Source organism: Alternaria postmessia, assembly GCF_024291825.1.
Source record: "Alternaria postmessia strain BMP 2775 chromosome Unknown scaffold_4, whole genome shotgun sequence".
In the NCBI taxonomy this organism is placed as follows: Eukaryota; Fungi; Ascomycota; class Dothideomycetes; order Pleosporales; family Pleosporaceae; genus Alternaria; species Alternaria postmessia.
Window position 1 is genome coordinate 594,938 of NW_026260077.1, and position 16,579 is coordinate 611,516.

The window sequence follows — 16,579 nt, forward strand, 5'->3', positions numbered from 1 at the left end:
CAGGAAAGGGTCTGAGATGGAGTACATTCACGCAGTCAGTAGCGCAGTCGAATTCTGCCACCGGCTTTTGCCACGCGCAACAACTAAGAGATGTCAAAGCCACATATAGACAGTAGTCAGTCCCGATCGAATTTTCTAAGCCGCAGATTCTCATTCATCCATCAAGTGAGCTTGACACATGGGAAGCGACATTACTTCTTTACGATATGCGCCACACAAGTGACACGCGTCACCTACAGCTGCCTCGTTCATCTACGATTAGTTCAGCCTCTAAGAACCTCACTTTCGAAACTATTAATGTACCATCATTGTCAGTCTATCTGACGTATCACCAACCAAAGATCTTTCGGATGCAGCCATTGAGCGAAGACTTCAATACTGCAGCAGTTCGGCACCGGCTTCAGCATGCCATCCTGACGCTAGGCGATCGGCTCGTCGTTGGCATCAAAGACATCAAATCATGCACAGATAAGTTGACAAGTATTCCGGAGCTTGAGAACTGTAATTCCTATGATTTGGCTGCAGATGTGAATACGTTCTGGCCTACTTTAGGCGATGTGAACCCCGAATGAGGCCTTGGCCTCCAAAGTTCCGATTCACATTCACGCCATGACGATTAGATAGTGTACCTGAGAATTCATCTGCTAGTTGAGATACTACCATACATGACAAGATGTAAGGATATTTATTGGTGGCGTTCAGCGGCTTCTGGGTATCACGTAGGACGTAAGATCGCGACACGCAGCACAACGCTCCGACTTGATGGATTCATCGCGCCTCCATTGATGTAGGCGGTCGTCATACTACGGTAAAATTAGGGCCGCGCATGCCGAGTAATGTATGGATGGTGTCACTTGCGCAAGGGGTAATAGCTTGATCGTTAAGTGTCCAAAGGACGCACATCTGAGAACTGAGATGTTGATACATTACTTCCTAGAAGTAGATTCCTCGAGGTGTTTTTGGCTAGACCATACACACTGATCAACCCGAAAAATAATACTGGTAGTTCTTCTCTGATAAAAGAAACCCCACAGCAATCATTCCCATACTGCAGTGATGATGCGATAAATGACGTCACTGTAGTAGGAAAAACATGCGTGAATTCTGAGCGATGTAGAGAGGGCTCAGAACATTGCACTGAGTTGCATCGCGGAAGGTTCATCTTGCGCGATGGAAGGGAACCTCGCGTCATGAGGGGTCAGTCGCGTCGTACGTACGTATCACTGGCCATGCCTTCTCCAAGAATATCATGGCACATTCATCGACCCCTCTCGACGACTCATACCTTGGTTCCCAAAATCGGTGAGACGAATTTGCTGCTAAATTCAGACATAGTCATACCTCTGTCCGCATATTTTTCTGACACATTCGGTGATGGAGACTATTCCAACGCTAACACCGAGAGTAAGAGTTGGAGAGAGAAGACAACAGGCGCTGTATGGCGAGGGGTTGCCAGTGGAGGTCGTAACAAAGCAGAAAACTGGGCGAGTTTCCATCGACAATGCTCGTATTCATGATTGATGAAACGTACGTGCAAGTCTTGAACTGGATGCAAAGGTAGCTGGCGGAAGCGAAACCTGTAAGTCGCAACCATACACGACATATCATCAGCTCATACCATAGTTACCATATGTACCGATGGAAAAATCCTTTGTCGACGTGTATGGGACATTAGACTATCTCCTAGACCTGGGAGAGGATACCGGGGCGGTGGTGAAGATTGCACATGGTGACCGAGATTAGGCGAACAAGATGCTAGGCAAAGAAGACATAGACATGTACACTTTATGGTTATTGCTCGAGTATGCCAGGCTGTGCGGCGATAACAGGGAACAGCTAGGCATCGTTGGAGACCTAGTCAATGACACGTCGGATGTGAGACTGATTCGCTCGACTGCGTCAACAGAAGTGCATCTGACTCAACGTGTATCCGAGTCATCCATGTCATATGTTGTGCCTGGTTCACGGCGGCGAGGTGCAGGAGAATGTGCAGGAGAATGAGCACGAGCATGTGCCGCCATGTACGCCCTGCGCATGTCAGGATCTGGCGGCACAAGATCCAAATCGTGTGAGGCGTGCGTATACGAGCCTTGTGTCGACGCTGTGGCGCCTCTGTTTGCGATGAGTAGGAGAAGAGACAGATTGGGCATTCTCACGGGTTCAGGTAGTCATGTCTTGTAGCAGGCCCTGCCCCTCCAAAATTTTGTACTAGCGCGATTGCTCGCATCTCTCCCGAACCATTGACGCATCGCAGCTACCCCACATCTGGTATGCAGCAAAGTCTGGTAAATATTTGTCGCGCCAGACTTTTTCCTTGTACCAACGTTTGTTTGACGAGGCCGCTGGCGACTCATTCTTCTTCCTTGACTCAGAAATATATCCGTAGCGCAGTCATAGCAGCACACGCTACCCTCAAGTCCAGCACCCCGCGCGTCTCTTCCCTTCACACATTCCCCTCCCAATTCCGACCGCACACAGGCTCGCGGCCCCGTTCGCAATATCAGCTCACCTCATACGAACACCACAACGTCAGAGCGATAACGACGTCCAATTCACTGCGACCTTACTCCCAGATTGACTCGACACCCTTCAAGCCCTTCAGAAACCTCGACGCGTCGGCGCGCTCATCAGTCAGCATGGAGGACCTCACAAACACGCTCGCGACGCTCGGCCTGGACAAGGTCCCGCAGGAGCCAAACACATACCCCGCCCTGAACCCATTCGACATCTACCGGAGTCACATCACTGAGTTGTTGTCATCCGTGTCTGGCGTAGACAAGCAGATCATATACCCTACACTGGCATGGACTGCAAAGCCTGAGCATGGAGACTTGCAGTTGGCTGTTCCCGCGCTCCGACAAAAGAAGAAGGACATGAAGGCCTTCGCACAGGAACTGGCAGATGCGTTCCCCGAGTCGCCGCTGGTGAAGAAGCCGATTGTTACCAACACCTCCATCGGCTTCTTCTTCAAGCCAGAGACGCTCACATCGCTCGTGCTGCCCATGGTTCTCAAGTCCAAGGAGGCATATGGATTCAACAAGAACCTTGGTCTCAAGAACCCGCTTGATCCCTCCTCCGGCGCAAAGAAGATGATCGTCGAGTTCAGTTCGCCCAATATCGCAAAGCCTTTCCATGCCGGACACTTGCGAAGTACAATCATTGGTGGGTTCCTCGCCAACTTGTATGAGGGTGCAGGATGGGATGTCGTTCGTATGAACTACCTCGGAGACTGGGGCAAGCAATACGGTGTCTTGGCTATCGGTTTCGACCTCTACGGTAACGAGGAGGAGCTCGTTAAGAACCCCATTGGACACTTGTATGACATCTATGTCAGGGTCAGCAACGTCCAGCACGAGGAGGCGGAGAAAATGAAGGCTCTCAAGGCCGAAGCTGCGAAGCTGAAAGAGGAGGGCAAGGACGCATCTGAGCAGGAGGCCGAGGTCAAGAAGATCGAGGCTGAGGGCATCGATGAGCAGGCTAGGAAATACTTCAAGGGTATGGTTGATGGTGAGCCTAAAGCGCTCGGTATCTGGAAGCGCTTCAGGGTGAGTCGAGGCGGATCGCACATCGTCAAGTGTCGTATACTGACTTATGCAGGACCTGTCTATCGAGAAGTATAAGCAGACATACGCACGACTCAACATCCACTACGACGACTACAGCGGAGAGTCCCAAGTCAAGGACGAGAGCATGGACCTCGCCGCCAAGATCATGTGGGAGAAGAAGGTCTGTGAGGATTCAGAAGGTGCCGTCATTGTCGACCTCACAAAGCATTCCAAGAAGCTTGGCAAGGCTGTCGTCAAGAAGAAGGACGGTACATCACTCTATCTGACCCGAGATATTGGCGCTGCCATTGAGCGTGTTGAGAAGTACCACTTTGAGTATGTTCGATCGTCTCCATATATTAACATGCATTGCTAATACCTTTGCAGCCGCATGATCTACGTTGTCGCCTCGCAACAAGACCTGCACTTGGCCCAACTCTTCAAGATAGAAGAGCTCATGGGCAGGAAAGACATTTCCGACAAGTGCCAGCACATCAACTTCGGCATGGTTCTTGGTACGATCCAACCTTGAATTCCTTATTGTTCGATCAAATCACTAATATCACACAGGTATGTCGACACGAAAAGGCACAGCCAAGTTCCTCGACGATATCCTCCGCGACGTCGGTGACAAGATGCATGAGGTCATGAAGACCAACGAGACAAAATATGCCCAAGTCAAAGACCCAGAGCAAACTGCAGACACACTCGGTATCTCAGCCGTCATGGTCCAAGACATGAAGGGCAAGCGTATCAATAACTACACCTTCGACATGGACCGCATGTGTTCATTTGAAGGCGACACAGGCCCATACTTGCAATACGCCCACGCCCGTCTCTGCTCTATTTACCGCAAGGCCGTAGACGCCGACCCTAGCCTTGCTGACCTCGACCTCACATCCGCTGATCTGAGCTTGCTTCAAGAAGACAAGGCTGTCGAGTTGGTTCGCCAATTGGCATCTTGGCCCGATACTTTCCTCAACACGATCAAGACGCAAGAACCCACCACCGTGCTTACATACCTGTTCAAGATGGCACATGCCCTTAGCAGCAGTTACGACCACTTGCAGGTAGTAGGTTCGGAGAAGAACGTCATGATTGCTAGGTTGGCGCTATACGTTGCTGCTAGGCAGGTGCTGTATAATGGAATGAGGGTACTGGGACTGAGTCCCGTAGAGAGGATGTAAATGGGGAGGTCAATAGATAGGCGAGCTTGGCTCAGACGAACGAGGAGTTGTCGTATGACGTAACAAATAAAGTCAACATTTACTGCATCAACACAAGACACGAGGCATGAGATTCTATCAACTTACAATGCTATACATCTATACGAATTCGCACATTGGTAGCACTTATCACAATTAAGGGATATGGCGAGCTCGGATGGATGCTTCATCGATTACTTGGTGTTACATACGTGGAGGTTTCTGGCTAGATTTTACCAACTTGTAAACTATGTAATATAATGATGTATCAACAGGTAACTGTTCAACACAGCATACGAATCCGTTTGAACCAACCGGATCGAGCAGCTGTTGAACTTGAAGACCGCCATCCGGTCTGTTGTTATTTACACTTCGTACACTGCCGGTGGGACATTCATGAAATGACACAGTCCGTCTCGAGTGTTGAAGTTGAGAGCTTTTTTTTGGTTTAGAGTGGGGTGTATGGTTGTTGTTGTTTCGTGTTGTGTCGTGAATATAGGGTTTTGAGAACGAGTGAGTCGTAATCGGGTAGTGTGAAATCGGAAACGACCGAATATACAGGGACTCCGTGTAAATGCTTAAAACAATGCTTGAACGCTGCAAAATAACGTAGAAAGATATACCCCAGGTTGGAGAAGTGGAGTGCAGTCGGTAACAGCGTGGTATCGCGAGCTTAGAAGAGGACGTGCTCGATCAAATGTGTCGACCTCCTGTCATCTCAAAGATTCTTTTGACGCCACGTCTGGATACCCGAGCAACAGCTGCAACGACTCCAACCATAAAGGCAACGCGGAAAGACAGTACAAGAAGACATAATGCAAGAACGCAGACGGCCCACCCCGTCTCGTCCGGTTGTTAGGTGCCGTTGGCAACAGGCGGCCCGCCCACCCGAGGGTCTCCAGGAGGCAAACCTGGAACCTTTTGCGGGTGTGGATGGGGAGGATGCGGATGGTGCTGGCAACCGTGTGGACAAGTAGCTATTGGTTCGTCGTAATCATCGTCATAGTACTCGTCCTGTGGGTCCAGAGAGCCCTCATCATCGCGACGGTCATACCCACCAGGAGGAGGAGGATTTTGGTTGTGCTGAGCATTATTGGCGTTGTTCTGTGCCTTCTTGCTCGCCTTCTTGCCCTTGCGTCCCTTCATCCTAGCCTTTTCCAACAGACGTCGTTTTTCCGCCAGACGCTTGCGCTCTTTCCTATCTTTGATTTCATATTGGCGGATCAGAGCCATGGGAGGGTGACCAAATATGTCTTCGTACTCGCAGAATTCGCATATCCATGGCTGGGTGGGTGGATTGTGGAAGTTGGCGTACTCTTGCTGGATGCGACGCTTGCGAGCAGCGTACTCGTACAGTTTGGAGGCACTACGCCGTGGTTTTCGAGGCGGCGGGGCCTGTTGTGGTGGTGGGGGGCCCGTTGGACGTCGTGCAGTCCCATTGGGAAGGGGTGGAGGGGGGTATGCACCCGCACCATTCATGTTGGGGCTGGTCTGGGTACCCTGGGTAGACACCATCGGGGCATCTGGGCGGACGGGAGGGCGTGCACGGGCAGCTTGATGGTGGGGTGAGGGAGAGGCGGCGTTGGGGTATGCGCCAGGCGGTTGGGGATACTGGCCGTTCTCCTGGCCTGGCCAGACCATCTTGTTGGCCGAGTCGGAGCCGCAGGTGAAAGTAAACTGTGTCTTGCTGGCGGTATGCTTGGCAGCTTCCTGCTGCAGGAGGCTCACGTTCTCGTTGCCAGGGGGTGGCGGGGTCGCGTTTGCGTTGGCAATGGCAGTCGAGATGATGCCGCTTTGCTCCGGAGGTCCTAGAAAACAAATCGTTAGCGCACGGACTCTTTTCAGTAGTCAAGACGAATCAATTCCCGAGGTGACACCGTACGTTTGCTGTTCGCTTTGGCGTTGGCGAGATTGGTCGAATTGGCCAACACTCGCCGTTCTGACCGTCCCGAGCCAGATCGGCCGAAACGCCCTCTGCCTGCGCCTGAGATGCCTGTGCCAGAATTGGTCGCGTGTTGCGGTGTCGAAGGTGCCGAGCCATAGTAACGCGCAATGCTGTCACCGTCGTCTGTGGCACCTGCTTCGTGAGCTTGCGCGATGCCCATGCCAGTCAGATCCGCCGAGAGACTGGCGTGATGTGATCCGTTACTGCCCATGTTGGGAATTTTGCGCTTCTTCTTGTTGTTCGTATTCTCAAACGACTCATAGCCATCTACCGAAGACGCAGGCGAGCCTGGTTTGCGATAGGCACCAGTCACGCCCGCCACCGGCTTGCCAGTCGCGTGCCTGCTGTATTGATAGCTCGGGGAAGAGGGCAGCGGGCCGTTCCGGTCGTCCTCTTCCTCCTCACTTTCAACCTCAGAGTGGGTGTGGCCACAGTGACATGCATGGTGGTCGTTGGCTCCAGTCCTGTGAGGTCTGACGCGCTCGTCGGCTGTGTAGGGCGGATAGTTGAAGAGCGGGCCTGTGGAAGGCGGGTTGTGGGGGAAGACTATCGTCTCGGCCTGCTCAGGAGACAAGCGGGCGCGCAGGGAACGAGCCGGCAGAGGGCGAATGGGCCGATCGGGGTACATGGAGGATGATGTGTCGGGCGAAGAGCGCAGCGGCGAAGAGCGGTTCCACTCGTAGCCTGCGAAGGGAAGAAGCGATGTCAGATATTTGGAGAGACCAGGGAGTAGGCTCAGACGAGGCATGTTGGTGCATCATGGTGCTAGTAGGAAATGGGTGAAGAGCGTTGCGGGCTGGCCACAACGACTTCCTTTACTTACCCGCAGTCGCCGCTGCCATAGTGGCAATCCTTCCTCCGACGTTTGTCACCCAAGCAGCGGGGTGGTTGTGACTCGCAGAACAATTCTACAATGTCCAAGTCGGTCCGCTATCGTGCTGTCATGCCCGCATTAGCCACGCGACCGCCAACAGTGTGCGCGTCCGATACGCAGCTGCTTTGGGAAGGGAGAGTCTCTCGCAAAAAAGGTCGGAACGGGGTGTGGCGGTATCGGGAGCTTGACGCACCTTTTTCGAGGGGTTTGTGTGAGGGACGGTACTGGTGGCCAGTTAGCGGAGAACCCCTCTATTTACTTGTCGGAATCAGTACTGACAGGATGCAACTGGTGGCAGCTCCAATACGTCCAGCAGCCAACAAGCCAGAAGGTCAAGACCGCGTCGCGAGCGTGTTCGGAACGAGTGACAGTTGATGATGCGGTAATGCCGAAGACGTGGGATTGGGGTTCGCCCGCCGCCAAGACAATACTCAGGCACTTGGGCTCAGTGATGTGGCCTTGAGCTCGCCAAAGCAGGGTCTCTGCTAGTGTATACAGCGATCAAGAGACCAGGCCGCAATGGAAATGCAATGTGGACGACGACGACAGGATTCAACAGAGCAGATGTATGCGTGTATGCACAGCTGTCGGAGCACGTCGACGTTGGCTTGCATGCATATCGTCTTGCAGTGACCGTGCTGGTGGCGCTACCAGGTAAGATCCGCAGGGGATTGGTAATTGTCCCTGGACCTAATCAGCAAATGATAATCAGGGCTGCCCTTCTCTCCTTTTCCCTCGTGATTCTGTACCTTCCAAACTCCTCGACACATATCTAGACGTCCTCACCCCCCGTACCTCAGGCTTCCGGGTGCTGCCCGACACTCGGAACATCTCTACGGCATCGGAGCCTCGGCCATCCGCACTGGCACCGTCCATGCTGCACAGTGATGAGCAAAGACCACACGCATAGAACTTATGCAACTTCTTCCGTCTCTTGCGTACATCCGAGATTCAGTTGCGCTTCTAGGATTACGATGCTATGGTCGCCGAATCTCTCGGTCGAAGAACGTCGTGGCAGTTTTTGTCCTACACATGCCTTCGATACGAAGACGAAACCTATCGTACAAAGTCTACCATGATCCGGCGATCGGGACAGAGCCGAAGACGGTCTTGTACTAAGTAGTCGAGTGCATCATTAGTATTCAAATGGCGACTCAAAGAAACTACACATCAAGCCTTGCCTGTGGTCTTGTTAGACAGCCCTACAACTAATGACCGCAGGGAGTACAGAATGCTCCAAACGACCGGGAACGTATTCGCTACAAGTCACAAAGCCCAAGTCCTGGATCTGCATTCTGTCGTACCTGCATTTGTGAGAGTGGCCGACCCTGCAAGCACATGGCAAAAGGACCATTTCCAAGCAGTACTCCACTCCACAATAAACATGCACCAAATTCGAGAACCCCGCGCTTGGTGACTTCCGCGCAGCATTCTGTGTGGGGGTGAATCCTATCGATTGCTGGCTGCGGGCTACGTCATTCGGCCGTCTCGGAGGGGCAGTTTGGCGTGGCGTTAAGGGGGCTCCGGTACCTCGCAATAGCTTCGTATAGCCTTTTCAATGTGCTGAGCATCCAACATCAACTCACCATATGCGAATGACGCATCGATACTGTCGTCGCGCTCGAAGCTCCAACTCCTATCTTTGATGGTACTACTAGAGCATGGAGCGGACTCTTCCGCAGCCTCGATTGTGCTGTGGAAGGCATCAGGCGCGGAGGCCGCTCTCTCTCTGGCCTACCGAAGAATCCAAATGATGACGAAAGGCTAAACACATGCTGATATCTTTGCAGACGAAAAAGGAAATTCCATGACATACCATCGTCGGAAGTTCCTGCATTCACAGCGCTATAGCGGCACGTAGCGAAGCCCTAGCCCCAACCATGCGCATCCATGCTATCGTTACGTCCTCCTCCTCTCTGTCATCAAAGGTGTCAGCATTGCGTTTAGATGAACAATGGCTGAGATCTCTCAGCTCGAGACTTGCTACCGCTTGCCTAATGGATCGGTGTTGCATAGAGTCGCAATGCGGACTACGAAGAAGTTATACGGCGACATGTGGTGTGCTCAATGATAACCTGATTAAAGAGGCTTACCAAGTCACCCTTCACATGAACCGACTGTGCGGAGCATGATCTTCCTGCATGGAAGGTGATTTCATTCACGGAGCGAATGCGACCATGGTACTGAATTTCGGCTTATCAACACAACCCAATATTACAATCAGCGATCGTAACACCTTGCCCGCTAATGATGGGTCGGGCTTTTATTGCCGACACCGTTATAACCCCGGCTTTCGTTGCCTTGAGGAGATGTAATGTACGATTGGATCCCACGAGGAGGACAGACCTTGGGCTATTGGCTTACCAGTGTAGATTTGGTAGGCAGCCCAACAAACGGCAGCTCTAAGAGATGCTCGGTTCTTTTGAAAGATCAAGCTCTTGATATTAGCGTTGCGTAAGTGTCTCAAAAGCAAAAAGCGGTCTCGGGCTTCACATGGTATGCACGGACCGCATCTTCGTACACTTCCTCTTCAAGTCTTAGCGTACAATTGGAGTGTTGATGCTACCTGGGTAGTTGGGCGAGCGTTTAAAACATCGACCCACCCACAGCCTTGCGAACCACTTGTAGGATGTCCTGTTTCCTGTCACTCTTTTTTTCTGTTTCAGCGCAATAGCGCGTCTGTCTTACTCACTACAATACATTCACGGTCCCTACATCTTCAATCTTTTTTTTTTCTGGGGCGCCGCCCAGACTCGCTACTTCTGCCGTCTTGCTGCTCGCTTATGTCGGTTTCGAATAACCACTCCCTGATTTGATACCGCCTTTTCTTCACCTTGGCGCTCCTTGACCTCTTGGTGTAATATTGACAGAATCACAAGCGTTCTAGCTCTTTCCCTTACTCACACCTCACATCGACAAGCACCTTGCAATATTATCCTACGAGCAGACGACACTATCGGCATCCGCAAAGATGATAATCGGTATCGATGGCAGTCATTGTTACTACGTAACCGAGGCATGCCCTCTTGAGTATGCGTACTGGGGTTATCGACCTTCACTCAGCACGAACATTACCTTCACTGCACTGTTCGGTCTATCTACTATCGCTTTCCTTGCGCAGGGCATTGCAAGCAAGAAATGGCTCGGTTTCACCATCGCCATGGCCTCTGGCTGCGCCCTCGAAGCCGTCGGTTACGTTGGGCGCATACTAGCCCATCAGGATATGTTCGCTGAGGTATGTCTGAGAGTTCTCGTTTAGAAGGTCCCGAAGTGTCTCGTTAGTTACAAGCTGTACGTGCACATGTAGAATCTATCGTAAAGGTATACCTTATGTCTCACGCTATATCGTGTAGACTGCAATGCACATCGGGTATCTTCACGACACTATATAGCACTAGGGTACAACTTGGAACTATGAGTTTGTTCGTATCTAGGTGAACAAGCTGACATGGCACAGAACCCGTTCCTCATCCAGATTATCTGCTTGACCATCGCCCCCGCATTCCTCGCTGCAGGCATCTATCTCTGCCTCTCGCGCATTGTCACTACCGTTGGTCCCCAGCACTCTCGTATCAAGCCACTCTCCTACCCCAAAATCTTCATTCCTTGCGACTTCATCTCCCTCGTGCTCCAGGCTGCTGGCGGAGGCATGGCCAGTGTCTCGACACACAATGGTGAGGACCCGGAGAAAGGCAACAACATCATGATTGCTGGACTAGCTTTCCAAGTAGCAACTCTGCTCCTCTTTATCCTCCTTGCCGCCGACTTCGCGTGGCGTACATACTGCGGTCGGACCTCCCGAGGCCAGATTTCCCCAGACCAACAGCCGGCTATTCTCCGTCGCTCCTGGCCGTTCAAGGCTTTTCTCCTTGCACTATCTGTTTCTACTCTCTGTATATTCACGAGGTGCGTATTCCGCGTGGCTGAGCTGAGTGAAGGATGGGAAGGTCATCTTGCCAATACGCAAAAATATTTCATTGGATTGGAAGGCGCAGTCATTGTTGCGGCAGTCTTGCTCTTGAACCTCTGTCATCCGGTATACTGCTTCAAAGACGTAATGGATGTGCGAGAGGTGCATATGCAGCGCCTTGCAGATGGAAGCACTACCGAATTTGTTGGGGTTCATGCTGGAGTGTCTAAATACGGGCAACAATTCTAAGGCTGCAGGGAAGGGCATGATCTAATGCACCATGGTTGCGGGACTAACATCTGGGCTTCTACTGATGAACGATCGACAAGGCCAAGTGCCCATGTTCAGTCCGTTGCTGTTCTTCTTCTTATTCATGTATATTGTAGTTCTATAAGATTTTAATCGGGTTCAGTTCTAACTCCCAACATCCACATCCCGATTGAAAGTTGTGTAGTGCCTGATGCTTCTCCATCCCAATTCAGCATGGAGCCCTACTGGAAGAAATTAGTTTGGATATACTACCAGTGTTGATTGGGGTATCTATACAGTAAGTCTCCACGCCAGGAAACTAAGTGCATCTTCCAATATATATGGCGTACGACCTACCGTATATACGGCAAGCGATCTCTTAACAGCGTAAATTCTACCTGGAGGTAGTCAATGATCCGTTTGCGACTCGTTTAACGTTCCCGGAAGTGCCCGTCGGAGTTCAGATACTTGAGTCTCTCTCACTTCTGTGGTTATTGTAGGCTCTGCTCCACTTTACAATATCGCACTTGCTCTCTTTTACCTGGCCATCTTTATCCTCACGCGTACGTGGCCAGCTACTAGCTCAAAACGTTTCTCCCAACCTATCGCTTCAACCTTCTATCACTCTGCTCCGTTCACAGAAACTCCACCCTCCCGGTAGCCAACACCACTTTACTACATCGACATGAACCAAGCAGAGGATGTCGAGGTTATCCTCGGCCACAAGCGCCGCTACAAGTTTCACTCTGGTACTTTGGCGCGCAACTCTACCCTCTTCGCTGACATGTTAACCGAACCCAACGCTGCAAAACTGAACAACCGCGCCAGAAATGCTGGTATCAAGACCCGTTGGATGATTGAGTTGAAAGAACTTCCTTCCAAGCAACACCCTGCCGGTCGTCTCGGCCTTGTGGTATGTGAACACAAAACCCTATCACACATCAGAGATTTATCGTATTGCCTACATCGGTGTCTTAGCTACTGACAATCACACCTATAGGAACTTGGACCAACTGCTGAGCGAGCCGACGGCCTGAACAGCCTAATCGTAAACGAGAACGGACGCATCCCTCAAGCTACCAAGATCTTCGACCACTATGAGGGCATTTTCTACGCCTTCTACAACAAGGAATTCTCCATCGATGACTCCGACATGTCCGCCGCGCTCCAAGATTGCTATCAACTTCTTTGCATTGCGGATTACCTAGGCTGCACTAGACTGATATCTAAGCCCATTGAGATTGCTCTCCTCAAACATGGTCAAGATCTTTTCCGTGCCATCCAAAAGAAGCCACATGCATGGGTCGAAATGTCCTACCGTATTCGTAGCGAACTTATCTTCCGCGAGTGCATGGTCCACCTGGTCGGTAACTGGAGAACTATCAAATCCGCCCCTAACGCACTTGAATACCTACGCGAAGTCCCTGGTCTACGCGGCTTGATCGAAAAGTACCATCGAGCCATGCTCAGCCAGTGTAAGTCTGTCGAGCTAGCAGTGATGTCCCTCTACCCAGGTTCTATGCGCCTACCTGTTGAAGACCTGCCTATCAAGCGCGAGGCCTTTGCCAAAGACATTCTAGTCTGGATGGCACTGACCTTCTTCCGCCATTGGATCGGCCAGCGTCTCATCATGGAGAGGGGTAGACACAGCGCAGACTGTGGGTACGAGCTCTATAAGCAAATAGGTACAGGAGGCGAGTCCTACATGGACAAATCCGTCATCAACCAGTTCCATACCAAGTTCCCAATGACAAAGAAGGCGATGAACGTCCTGGAGAACCATCTGCTCGAGATCAAGGAATGCATGAAGACCGTTGTCGACCAGCACAAGATCCTCCAGTCGAAGTGCCAGTTGGACGTTCATCGTTTTCCGGTTGAGTACTTGACCTGCACAGAGTTTAAGAAGGAGGATATTCCGTGGGAGAAGGAGACTGAAGGACCTAGGGTGCTGCCAGCTAAGCGGGCGTACAAGGCTGGAGGTAATGACATTGCGCGGAAGAACTTGGATACAGCGAGGATGCATCAGGAAAGGGGCTTGAGTGTGGAGGGCGAGCAGAACGGTGGCGATGAAGCAGAGTTTGAAAGTGATATGGAGGATGTGGAGGATGCCAGGGCTAAGCGTGTCAGGACTCAGTAGGCTACAACTATGGCGTATCTGCCACGCGGTAATATGAGGTAGGCGGTGAGCTTTGATAGAAAGTGTGAGAACCTCCTGGGCGTTGTGCGGTCAGACGAAAGTACGATCTGGGTTCCCATATCGGCGTCAAACGGACTTTAGAGAAAATGAAATTGTGCTTTGTACACTGTTCTGGTTCTATTACATGCCTCACGTCTGAATCTGGCCTTTGGTGACCGAGGTATAATTTCATGCATCTTCTCTTAGCCGCCTCCGCTACCGTCCTCTATTCGTCGTCGAAACCTGTCGGCCTTGGTCGTGGTCCCTTTGGTACTGTTCCAGGTCAGCAAATCGTGTTCCTGCCCGGGTCTGCCTAATCTCCCAATTCCCATTGCCCTCCACAATCGACACTTGCTATTCTCGCCACGTACCTGGGTATGTCATAGGGATCTTAGGGATCGGCTCCTCGCCCATATATCTCCGAATCGGGGGAACGGTAACGACGAGTGCGGGTCCTGCGCAGCCGACCATGATGGAGTAGAAGTATGCTGGCTTGTTGATAGAGGCCCACTTCATGTATCGCAGCGGCTGCTGGAAGAAGCGTGGGGAGGGGCCAGCGCCGGACATGATGGCTGTGTTGCTGCTGCTATGTGAGCGCGTGGGTTCGGCTGGCAGTGCACGTGGGCGCGTACGTAGATGACTCGTTTCGGTGCGGTCTTGGGTCCGGTAGTGAAAAGGCTCAATGCCTCGGTCTGGTGTCGCAATCGCAAGTTGACGGCGTGAGTAGATGTCGTGAGGTCGCTGCTCGTAGCTCACCACCTCCACTCCAATCGGCGTGCAGCGATTTTCCGGGACCGATGGTCTTGGCAAAAGCATACGTATCGCTCCCGTTACAGCTCCCTCCACGCGGCGCAACTCGACAAGTCCACTTCGAACAGCCACAAGATGAGGTGGTTACTTTCTATTACTGTCGCCTTCCTGTGGTCGGTGGTGGTGCAGGCCAAGAGTTTCACAGGCAACCGCTTGCTGGTTGTGCTAGAAGAGCAGGCGGAGAGGGAGAAGTACAGTGTGTTCCTTGAGGACTTAACGTGTAAGTCGATTGACTATTTCAATTCCTTCTCGGGACATTGTCATGTCTCTGGTTTGCTCAAGATGGCATCCAAATACGGGGTATTGGTAACGATGCGGATCAATTGAACATGCAACTTGGCCTTGCGCTGCGGATGATGCTCAATTGAACCTAATCGCAGTGAGGACCAGTGCTGACAAGTACGTACAGCCCGAGGATTTACCACGTCTGTAGAATCGCCCAAAGAGAGCAAGTTGTCATTACTGAAGCACGGCGAACGAGCATACGACCATGTCCTCCTCCTGCCTGGCAAGTCCAAAGGCCTCGGCCCTGCCCTCACAGCGAACAACTTCCTGGAATTCATGAAGAAGGATGGAAACATCCTCGTCGCCCTCTCGAGCGAACACGCTACACCTACGGCCGTCCAGGCTATGCTCGCCGAACTCGACATCAACATCCCAGCCGACAAGGGCGCATTGGTCGTCGACCATTTCAACTACGACTCGTCATCCGCACAGGAACAGCACGACGTACTGCTCCTTCCGTTCCCGAACGCGCTCAGGTCAGACGTAAAGAACTACTTCGCTGGCGAGGGCTACATTGCTGTGCCACGCGCTGTCGGTCAAGCTCTTGGAAACGAGTCACCGCTCACGTCGCCTGTCCTACGCGCCCCAGCCACCGCCTACAGCTACAACCCCAAGGACGAGGCCGATGGCGTTGAGGATCCTTTTGCGGTTGGTGGACAACTGAACCTCGTCTCTGCCATGCAAGCGAACAACGCTGCGCGCCTGGCTGTTGTCGGTTCAGCCGAGATGCTTCAGAACAAGTGGTTTGCAGAGAAGGCCAAGCTGGGCGACAAGGCCGTTACCACTGGTAACCGCGATTTTGCGCAGAAGCTTTCTGCTTGGACATTCAAGGAGACGGGCGTCTTGAAGGTTGGCAAGCTCCTCCACTACCAGGACGAGGGTGCGAGCAAGAAGTTGAACACCAGCGTTGCAATCCCCGAGAACAACCCCACCATCTACCGCATCAAGTCCGATGTCGTAAGTTCATGTCAATTGTTATTGCATAGCTTTTACTAAACTGCACAGCACTTCCAAGTCGAGATCTCCGAGTACACCAACGACCACCTCGCTCCCTTCGTCCCCTCCTCCAAGGACAACATCCAGCTTGAGTTCAGCATGCTTTCTCCCTTCCAGCGCCTGAACCTCTCCCCGATCGCACAAACCGCGAATGCAACCATTTTCGGCGTCGCATTCAGGACACCCGACCAGCACGGAATTTTCAACTTCCGCGTCAACTATCGCCGCCCCTTCGTCACCAACATCGACGAGAAGAGGCAGGTGACCGTCAGGCACTTTGCGCACGACGAGTACCCAAGGAGTTTCGAGATCAGCGGTGCGTGGGTCTGGATCGGAGGCATCTGGGTCACCGTGTTGGGTTGGTTGGCCTTTGTTGCCGTCTGGCTGTACAGCGCGCCTAGCGAGAAGAGCGCAAAGAAGACGCAGTAGAATGGCGGACTCTGAGAAGAGAAACTAGGTGAGCCATGTACGGGTAGACGATATGCTCCGTCGGCGATGTGTAGTATGTACATTATGGATAATGGGCATTGGAATGACCCAAAAATTTAGATGCGAATGGAACATGAAACATTACCACAGGTGTT

General features: G+C 52.0%; 6 protein-coding genes across 6 annotated transcripts; 4 read left to right on the forward strand and 2 right to left on the reverse strand.

Moving 5' to 3' along the window:
* Positions 1–2,636: 2,636 nt before the first annotated feature.
* On the forward strand, positions 2,637–4,732 carry J4E82_001230 (uncharacterized protein; the record flags this gene model as incomplete). Its single annotated transcript, XM_051727546.1, has 4 exons — positions 2,637–3,545; positions 3,598–3,881; positions 3,933–4,060; positions 4,116–4,732. 4 exons carry the CDS (start codon positions 2,637–2,639, stop codon positions 4,730–4,732), a joined length of 1,938 nt encoding a protein of 645 aa, XP_051592859.1.
* An 873-nt stretch (positions 4,733–5,605) lies between these two features.
* J4E82_001231 (uncharacterized protein) lies at positions 5,606–7,443 on the reverse strand (the record flags this gene model as incomplete). Its single annotated transcript, XM_051727547.1, has 2 exons — positions 5,606–6,558; positions 6,633–7,443. The coding sequence occupies 2 exons, from the start codon at positions 7,441–7,443 to the stop codon at positions 5,606–5,608; spliced, it is 1,764 nt and encodes a 587-aa protein (XP_051592860.1).
* Positions 7,444–10,540: 3,097 nt separating this feature from the next.
* On the forward strand, positions 10,541–11,728 carry J4E82_001232 (uncharacterized protein; the record flags this gene model as incomplete). Its single annotated transcript, XM_051727548.1, has 2 exons — positions 10,541–10,804; positions 11,027–11,728. The coding sequence occupies 2 exons, from the start codon at positions 10,541–10,543 to the stop codon at positions 11,726–11,728; spliced, it is 966 nt and encodes a 321-aa protein (XP_051592861.1).
* A 685-nt stretch (positions 11,729–12,413) lies between these two features.
* Positions 12,414–13,865, forward strand: J4E82_001233 (uncharacterized protein; the record flags this gene model as incomplete). The annotated part of the gene is made up of 2 exons (XM_051727549.1): positions 12,414–12,641; positions 12,729–13,865. 2 exons carry the CDS (start codon positions 12,414–12,416, stop codon positions 13,863–13,865), a joined length of 1,365 nt encoding a protein of 454 aa, XP_051592862.1.
* Positions 13,866–14,130: 265 nt separating this feature from the next.
* J4E82_001234 (uncharacterized protein) lies at positions 14,131–14,471 on the reverse strand (the record flags this gene model as incomplete). The annotated part of the gene is made up of 2 exons (XM_051727550.1): positions 14,131–14,177; positions 14,276–14,471. 2 exons carry the CDS (start codon positions 14,469–14,471, stop codon positions 14,131–14,133), a joined length of 243 nt encoding a protein of 80 aa, XP_051592863.1.
* A 318-nt stretch (positions 14,472–14,789) lies between these two features.
* J4E82_001235 (uncharacterized protein) lies at positions 14,790–16,424 on the forward strand (the record flags this gene model as incomplete). Its single annotated transcript, XM_051727551.1, has 3 exons — positions 14,790–14,934; positions 15,124–15,956; positions 16,005–16,424. The coding sequence occupies 3 exons, from the start codon at positions 14,790–14,792 to the stop codon at positions 16,422–16,424; spliced, it is 1,398 nt and encodes a 465-aa protein (XP_051592864.1).
* Between the last annotated feature and the right edge of the window lie 155 nt (positions 16,425–16,579).